Source organism: Argentina silus (genome assembly GCF_951799395.1).
Source record: "Argentina silus genome assembly, chromosome: 3".
NCBI classification, from domain to species: Eukaryota; Metazoa; Chordata; class Actinopteri; order Argentiniformes; family Argentinidae; genus Argentina; species Argentina silus.
Window position 1 is genome coordinate 26,267,274 of NC_139657.1, and position 9,300 is coordinate 26,276,573.

The window sequence follows — 9,300 nt, forward strand, 5'->3', positions numbered from 1 at the left end:
AGTAAATGCGTTGAATTCATTCTCAAATTGAGTTGAATGCTTGCAGATCTTATTGAATTTATTCACATATCAAGTTACATGTTTGCAAGTGTTGTTGCATTTATTCTGAAAATGAGTTACATGCTTGCAAATCTTTTTTTGCAAATACAAAATTGATTATACAGGTGCATCGAATATTTTTTGTGCAAATCATAACATACATGCCTGCATACTTATGTCATCAATTTGCCCTCATAGCTGTTGCGGTGACCGCAGTCGTGAATGGACGGCATGACTTTTAAAGCAGTATCTTTTTTGACAGCGTCTATTTAACTAGGCCGCATTTTAGAATGTCATCGTCGGTTTGACATAACAGCATGGACGTGCAGTCTTGAACCATGTAATAATGGCCCTGCTATAAGGTAAGTTACGTTTATGTTTTGTTATGTAAGAGAGTTGAAACTTTGCTGTGCTAGTGCTTGATTATCGTTGACGAGGGTCAGTCAGTGTAAATGTGATTTCTCCCAAGATACACGTGACCTGATCAATGAACGATTTTACAAGTTAGATTGTAGCTATTTAGTGGCACGCGTGTTAGCAGTCGTTGTTACGTTGTCGCCATTATTGTAAGCAAATGTTCCACTTGGTTTCTCCTATTGTCAATGTTAGCCACTTGGTTTCTCATGTTCTCAATGTTAGCTAGCTACTGTGATTAAAACAAATTAGGGTCGGTTTCACAGAGTTTCAAGCATCCTCAGTGGCAATTTTCCATTGAAAGTGTGAATTAGTCCAGGACTAGGTTAAAGCCTCGTCTGTGAAACCGACCCTGAACTTGATTTCTCCTCCTCTTAATGTTAGCTAGCTACTGTGGTTAAAACAATGTCGCCAGGACGGAACTATTGAGCAGATCTGGTGTTGTCTTACAACATCCAAAGCAGAGGGACATGCAGTACTTTTTCATTCTGCCGTTTGTCACGTCCCATATTTCAAGCACTCAAAAACTACCAAGTCCTTATCAAATTTCGGGAAATTTTTAGCAATTGTGCATACGGATGACATTCACACTACAAAACAAGAGGCTATATCATGTAATTCAAAAAGGGTTCAAAATGACCGATTTAGATGAAGAATATTGTTGAATGTTGAGCTCAAAGATCAACATTTCCAGAGGAACTTAAAAGGTCAATGTCATCTGTAGTGATGCAATCTGAGATTGCCCTGTTGCCCGGTAATATTTTGCTCTGTTGAAGGTAAACTAGGTATGTTTGTTGTATATTTGCTATATGGCAAGGTAAAGACTGAGGAAAAATCTATGGCTAATGATTTGCCAGAATGGAATAGATGGAACGGTGTTGTCAATTGACAAGTCAAAGTTGACACATGATTGTTGGTGTTTATCAGATAAAACATGTCTCATCAGATAAAAACACATCCTTCCTTGTCCCCTCAGACGCAGGAGGAGGGCGAAGGTCAGTTTGACGTGGAGGAGCTGTGGCCTCCGGGTGGCCTGCAGGATGGAGCCAAAACGCAACATCCAAATCATAGAATGGGAAGACCTGGACAAGAAGAAGTTCTACTCCCTGGGTGTGTTCATGACCCTGACCACCCGGGCCACCGTCTACCCGGCCAGCCTCATCCGCACGCGGCTGCAGGTGCAGAGAGGCAAGTCCCTCTACACGGGCACCTTTGACGCCTTCTGCAAGATCCTGCGAGCCGAGGGTGTACGTGGGCTCTATCGAGGCTTCATGGTCAACACCCTGACTCTCGTCTCAGGCCAAGCCTATATCACCACCTACGAACTGGTGCGGAAGTCTGTTTCCCACTATTCCTCCAATAACACGGTGAAGTCTCTGGTGGCGGGTGGAGCAGCCTCTCTGGTGGCCCAGACCATCACGGTGCCCATAGATGTGGTGTCCCAGCAGCTGATGATGCAAGGGCAGGGGGATCACCTGACCCGCTTCAAGGTCAAGCCCAGAATGATGACGACAACTTCCAAGAGCAAATTGACTTTCGGCCAGAGCAGGGACATTGTGAGGCAGGTGTTCGCTGCCGACGGATTCCGGGGGTTTTACAGGGGTTACGTGGCGTCCCTCCTCACCTACATCCCAAACAGTGCCGTTTGGTGGCCTTTTTATCATTTTTATGCAGGTAAATAACTCTACATTTATGAATAATACAGCAGATAAAAACACCAATCATCAGGTACCAGGCTAGGAGAAAAGCTGATGGAATATATGGTAAATGCTTTTGCTTACAAATATCCATTATCCAAAGGGTTCTTGTTAGATATGTGGATAGTTTTTCATTTTTCCTCATTGCTGTTTGAATTAAATATCTGTCAACCACCTTATGTCATGTTGTTACAGCTTGCCTAATAGCGTTTGTGTGGTAAAACAAATATTTTTAAATTAAACCGGGCACACTCAGTGTATGCAGGAGGAGATATTCGACATGATTTGTTAATGACAGTTATAACCATACAGTTTGAAACACATTTAAAAGAATCGTCCACAATATAACCAATATAACATAATTTCACTGCCAGCATGTATGTGTTTTGTGGCTCCGTCTCTGGTCTCCTGAATGGATAGCTCTCCTCCGACAGGCGGGAAATGTTTTGTCTAGCTTGTGATCCTTAAACAAAATGAATTAGCGACTACTAATTCTGTGAGCATAACGACTGAAAGTGGACCAGGCAGCCCTAATGTTTTCCCTGTGTCATTTACATTTACAGAGCAGCTCTCCAAGCTAGCCCCCAGTGGATGCCCTCACCTGCTTCTGCAGGCCATCGCTGGACCACTGGCAGTGGCCACGGCCTCCACCATCACCAACCCTATGGACGTGGTACGGGCCAGAGTACAGGTAAACGACCCATAGAACCCATTTGTGAACAATAGCTACAGGGTGTGAGAAACTTCAGTTTCTGTGTACATCAGCATCATAGACACCTGCCCAATTGTAATACATTTTACTGGGCACATGTTCACCATGTTAAATCTATATGTCCCATCTCACAATTGTTTGGTATTCCCACGTGTCTAGTAGTTTGTGTAGATCAGTTGGGAAAAATTCTAATTTAATGCATGAAAAGATCAGACTCTAAAATAAAATAGTGTCGGGGATTGAATACTTTTTCAATGCAATAATATTACAGTATTTAACTTTTCTCTCTCTCTCCATTTAAAGGTGGAGGGCAGGTCCTCTGTCATTGACACCTTCAAGCAGCTATTGGCCGAGGAAGGGATGTGGGGGATGACCAAAGGGCTGTCTGCTCGCATCATGGCCTCCGGTCCTACAGCCATTGTTATCGTGGTGGGCTATGAAACCCTCAAAAGGCTGAGTCTGCGGCCTGAGCTGGTGGACTCCAGGCACTGGTAGAAAGATGGCGATGAATATGGACAGACCCAGACCAGACCTGGGCAAACAGGTCCTCCATTTTGTCGGTCCTATTTCCTTTTTAGAACTCTGTTGCCTTTTTTGATATTTGAATGTGAGGTTGGGCTGGATGGAGGTATTTTATCTTGGTGTTTGGATAGTTGTAGTCTCCCAAGTCAGACTTGTTGCCTCCTACAAATGACATATGCTCCTGGCTAAACGTCTGCTCAACCTTTGGCTTCCGTGTCCTATAGACTGAACAGGAGGGACGTGCTTGCGCAGGACCTCCGGCTATCGTTGTTTCTCTGAGCCTCTTCATCCGAACCTCACCTTCCCAAATTTGTGATTTGTCTGGAGAGTGTCTGTCTCTCAAACTTCTCAAAAGCTTGATACGTTTTTTTTTCCAGACATGCTGCATAAGCTGGTAAAGATTACTCAAGACCAGGATGGTTGTAACGTGATGATGGTTGAATGTGATGATTCTGACTTTTTGTTTTCAGGTCTGATGTTGATTAGATTTTTCTGAGTATATTTTGGGATATCGGGGCTATCACTAGAGAGAGAGTAGAGTTTGAGTTTTCTTCCAGCTGTGAAGGTAAATTGAAGTCTTTGTAACACGGGTGATATGTTTCACATGTAAAAAAACAAACAAAAGAAAAAGGATAGGTCAAAGACTGTTTTTCTAAATCGACTGAATCTCACTAACCCTGTGCCTGTCCCAATGTGCATTCTAAATAGCACACCGTAGACACTTCTCCCTTATCATAACCAGTGCATACTAGTGCTGGAAAATGTTGAAAACAGAGACTTGGTGACTAATTAGGGTAAATAACGGGTATGTTATGGGTATTTGCCAGCATAGTCTGATTCAGGGGGCTCTCCGTTTTCAATATTCTCTTGTGCAACAGTAACATGCACTAACTCGCCTAGGAATAGCACAATCATGGTAAAGAGGCTAGTGAAGACATGTACAACCAATGACCCTACAATGTTATGTATTCATTCAAAGAGTTGAGTTGAAATGGCAATGGTATGCAAGTTAGGGTCGTGTACAGAAAGAAATGTCATGAATAGACATTATTTCTTACTCTGTATGTCAAACAGATATCCGCTCTACATGATGTATTTCTATCTGAACGTTCCACAACAATTGTGCCTTGCTGAGCGTGGCCCAGATGTGAGCGCCAGAGGCAGGTCTTTTGGGTCAATCACCACATATAACAAACATCCTTTCTTCCCAGAAAAAAGATAAGGACCCTGAGAAAATAACCCTTTTGAATAAGGTCAGTAAAGGCAAAGCTCTTTAACTCAACTGGTTGCCTACCCTTTACTCAGAATATGGCAAAAAAGTTAAAACATAATTTATTCAAAGATTGATTTGAAAACTAGCAATAGACTATACCACTGTCCCTTGTAACTATAGGGACTAGTGTTCTCTGGAGACTGTACCACTGTCAACAAGTGACATTTCAATGCTGTATTATGTAGTTCTGGGTCAACTAGGTTCCTCAATTGAATTCATGTTTTTTCTTAATGTACTATACAGTCCTGTAACAAGAGTCTATATCTGTCCAGTAAGATATTTTAATAAATAAGGCTGATGTGCTTTGAATACCTCAACCTTTTCCTGTAAAGATTCTAGTCAGAAATGCTGTGCTTGGTTTGGAAAAAGTCACACTAGGACATTTTCTATTAATCCAATCCAGTCATACATCTCTCATTATGATGGTTGTCAACTGTTATAATTCAGGACACAGATATACATTGGAAAGGTGGAGCCTAAGCAATGGTACAATATTTCTGTGACAAAGTCAAATCAACATGAGACATTTTATACATGCATTGCTCAATTTTGTAAAAATGAGAAACACCCAACACAAGGTGGGTGTTTTGATGAGTCAATAAGTCATGCATTGATGTAAATGGGGGATTTGTATGAAAGATGAAGTTGTTTAAGGGGATTTCAGTGTAGAATGAAGCACTGTAGGCAAAGTCCTAACATGCCCCTGTTACGTCAAGGGCACTATGGAGTTTATTTGAATTTGAGTTGATCGTATCCTAACTCTGACTACAAAACTGCTTATCTCGGTATATGGGAAGTACCAGCAAAGTATTTGTACAAATTGTTCATACTCTGCCCAATTTATGTTAGAGAATCTTTAATAGTACACCAAAATGTGTTCAACCCAGATGTTGCTGCCCCTGTTGGAAAGGTGGCACTAATGTCATTTAATGTGAATGTATTTCCTCTACAGGTCACAGTACTGCAAATAGTCATTCGGGTATGTTACTTTACTCTTTAGCGCAACAATGTGCAGTCTGAGTCACGGTATGTAGTGCTGTTGTTTGACCACAGGAGGGAGCACTAGATTGCACCTCATGCAACAATGGACGTTAAGACATTCTTCACTGATCAATAAGGTGCTGCTGGTTCACAGACCATTCCATGGACTCTACAGTGCAGATTCAGCCCCCTAAGTGCACTGGGCGCCTAAAATCATCACAAGGATCGTAACTGCAGCCCTGGCACCCTCCTGAGGGACAGCTCTGACGTTTCAAATGCTTGCCCACAGTTCTAATGCAAACGTGTGAATTTTCATTTTTGTGAAGGTCAGGTACAGCAATTGCTATTCACACATTAAAACTGTCTGAAGCACCAAAGGTGTACTCAGTGTGAATGAGTCGAACCCATTTGTGAACCAAACAAATTGTGCTGTTTAAGAAACTCATAACTCAATCAATTACTCAATGACAAATTACTTAATTGTGAAGACATTTGAAACCAACAGGATAAAAATACAAAAGAAAATCATTTATTTGTCTTAAGCCAAACAAAACGACGCTACTGTACTGTTATCATTACGTTCTTGTCATCATATTGTTGACTTTTCTCTGGCTTTGCCGAGCAACCACAGGCTGTTCTTAGCTAGGCCATGTAGAAAGAACCAGCCAGTATACTGTACAGTCTCCAAGTAGAAGAATACCTGCTTCCCTTTCTGTGTGTTTGAGATGGACTGATATACAGTCGGGCTGCGCACAGCAAATTGTTATTTAAAATGGGTGACTTGGTTTCATAGATGTTAAACACCCTTCCCACCACTTGCACAGCCTGACTGCCATTGTAGCCAATCTCAAACACCACCTTGAATGAAGAACATTCAGACAGCCTGTTTTTCAAGGCTTGGCTATGGTCATGGTTGTTGGAATGAGAGCTTCATCACATGGGACAGTCGTAGATGTGGATGGCTCTGTCGTCTCCAGCCGATATGATCTTTGACCCCGTGCCGTTGTATTTCACACTCCACACCTATGGGGGAAAAGCAGAGGATGAGGAGTGAATAACATTAAGTGTACAATTTGACAGCAGAAAAAAGCAGATGTCACAAAGCAAAAGTCATCTCATACTGGTTTCATGAACATGACGATGAGTTCAGTGTTCTTCAGTGGCCTTCCCAGTCACTTCCCAGTCTACTGCCAATTTACATAATTTTGATTTCAGTCTAATTTGACACAGACTGCTCTGTTAACTGAAATCCTTCTAGGGACAAAGAGACTGGCAAACAAGAAGAGATGCATCAGTTGTTGTAACCAGCTGAAACAAATCCCCCCCATCAAAGGATGAGATGTGCTGCAACAACTACAGATATTTAACAAGCTGCAATTGTTTTTGTCATTCTTCCACTAGACAGCAGCTTTCATTTATTGTCTAAAAACTGCCAGACTGCCTTGAATCTCTTTTCTCCTCTGCGCCACGCCTTCGACTTTGCAGCTTTACTCTGAAAAAAGATGAAGCTCCCTAAAGGCGTCTGTGTGGGGATCTAATGACAGCTAGGATTATTCAGTCTGCCAGCGCTGAAACATAACAAAAGGACAGGAGGGGGCATAAGAGGACAACAGCCAAATCCATTCCCGGATTCTCCTTTGAGTGGCCAGGCGTCTCTCTAACAAAGGGAGGGGGAGACAGTACTGTATACCCAAAGCTGCTTTCCCAATTTCCTTTCCTTTCTGAACATACATTTATGGCTGAAAACCATTGGTCTCAACAATGTAAGTCATTATTAATCTTGGTGGTATACCTTCCTAGGTAACAATACCTTCAGTACTACCCACACAAGGCCATTTCAGACTATCTACTGTTGGAAGTCTGTTAGGCTTTGCCTCTTGAAAATACATTTATGTGAATGCTTCACACTCATCTACGGCATCTGTGTAGAGTAAAACCTCTCCCCTGGGTATCTTGTCAGTGACAGCATGTTATATCCATGAGTTTGTCAATTCAAAATTTGTGCAAGAAACTCCTTTAGATGCAACATATTGTTTTCAATGTGGCACCATTAAAATACTGCATCATAAACATACAGTACATATTTGACAAAATAAGAGACATACAGTACCGGCGTAAGTAATGGGACAGTGAAGCATTTTCTCTTCTTTTGTCTCTACACTCCAAAGGTTTGGATTTGAAATCAAACCACTATTATGGTAGTCAAATATTGGTTTCACCATTCAGAAATTACAACACTTTTTATGCATAGTCCCCCTGTTTACAAATACACAAATAAAATTCAGAACATGAACAGATAATATTCTGACCCAAATGGATCCTTAAAGATTTCCATTTGCAGCAGGAGTTTGAGATTGAACTTTTAAACTTTCTCACCTGGTCCTGATGGTCAAAGAATGTGTTGACACAGGCCCTGGAGCTGGCATCCCAGACCTTCACACTCTTGTCTGAGGAGCTGAGGAGGAGAGGGGGAAAAGGAGAGGTGAGGGGGAGAGGGGGACATGTTTCTGTCAGTGTCACAACACAGGTTAGCCTGTCCCTGACCTGACATTTTTTTGGAGCTCATGCAGAGATTATTTAACTTTATTTAACTTGTTTTTAAAGCACTCAATGGGTTAGCATCCAATATTAAACAGAATGCTTGACACAGTATCTTCCCCCCAGATCTTCTGGTCCCGGCATTTTAAACAAACCCAAAGTGGACAAAAATAAATAGAAAGGCAACTTTTGGTTTTTAATGGATCAAGACTTTGAAACAGCCTGCCAGATAATGTGACAGTATCATCCAGTAGACATTTTGAAGAGAATATTAAAACATACCTGTTCAGTCTGGCTTTTAGTTAAAGGAGCTACACATGAAATCTGGTTCCCGTGTGGTCACAAGTCAAAATTTCAATTACAATGAGCTGTTTGTTTACAAGTCTTCAAGTACTAGCTATTGGTACTAGCTAGCTTCCAACATGAAACCGGCTATCCAGACCATTGAGATAAAATCCCAACATGTCAAGTGAACAGTTAATAATAAATATTTTCTTTTTTCATTTGCCCACTTTCTGTAACAAGCTATGGTTTGACAACAAAGTGGCCATACAGCCAAGAGAAATCAATACGCTAACACCATAGCCAATCGAAATATTGGTGGGGAGCTATTACTTTTAGATTAGATTAGATTAGATTCAACTTTTAAACACTATCACCACAACCCCTGCAGATATTTTAAGACCATTATATGATATGAAATGATGGGACTTGCCTGGATAAATAAAGGATTCATAAAATGTAAATGAGCGTTACCTGGAAACAAAGTGAGTGTCGTCTGGAGAGAAGGCTACGTTGAGGACCCAGGAGGCGTGGCCACTCAGAGTGCCTGCCAGGTTGGCGTGCTGCCTACAAACCAAAAAGACATCTGTTAATCTACCTGCAAACCATCCTCAGTGAACACTTGGCTTCAATCCTTAGAATGTGTAGGTAAGTGAAACTCAATGATGAGAGTTTTTAGCACAATTTAAGAGAACTCTTAAGAATTCTCTCTGATTATTTGTAATTACAGCCCGTGTAATTACAGCCCCTGTTCCGCTGATATGTTTACGTGGTATGGCATGGCTCAGGGGGTGCTATTGACATATGCGTTTTTTGATAATCACCTGGCAAATCGCTTGTTC

The 9,300-nt window shown here is 41.6% G+C and overlaps 2 protein-coding genes across 3 annotated transcripts in view; one reads left to right on the plus strand and one right to left on the minus strand.

Annotated features, from left to right (window-relative positions):
- The first annotated feature begins 262 nt into the window (after nt 1-262).
- On the plus strand, nt 263-6,029 carry slc25a44a (solute carrier family 25 member 44a). 2 transcript variants are annotated; one of them, XM_083666995.1, is made up of 4 exons: nt 263-401; nt 1,430-2,127; nt 2,714-2,841; nt 3,166-6,029. In XM_083666995.1, the coding sequence occupies exons 2-4, from the start codon at nt 1,494-1,496 to the stop codon at nt 3,355-3,357; spliced, it is 954 nt and encodes a 317-aa protein (XP_083523121.1). In that variant the 5' UTR covers nt 263-401; nt 1,430-1,493; the 3' UTR covers nt 3,358-6,029. The 2 variants fall into 2 exon arrangements, with proteins under 2 accessions (XP_083523121.1, XP_083523122.1); XM_083666996.1 differs by lacking the exon at nt 263-401 and adding an exon at nt 1,172-1,229.
- A 118-nt stretch (nt 6,030-6,147) lies between these two features.
- The window catches only part of skic8 (SKI8 subunit of superkiller complex), a 12,730-nt gene continuing 9,577 nt past the window's right edge, over nt 6,148-9,300 (minus strand). The window contains exons 8-11 of the mRNA XM_083666543.1: nt 9,228-9,252; nt 8,933-9,025; nt 8,015-8,093; nt 6,148-6,661 (exon numbers count right to left, since the gene is read on the minus strand). Of these exons, the coding sequence (XP_083522669.1) occupies nt 6,572-6,661; nt 8,015-8,093; nt 8,933-9,025; nt 9,228-9,252 (287 nt within the window). The 3' untranslated portion in view covers nt 6,148-6,571. The remainder of the gene's footprint in view (nt 6,662-8,014; nt 8,094-8,932; nt 9,026-9,227; nt 9,253-9,300) is intronic.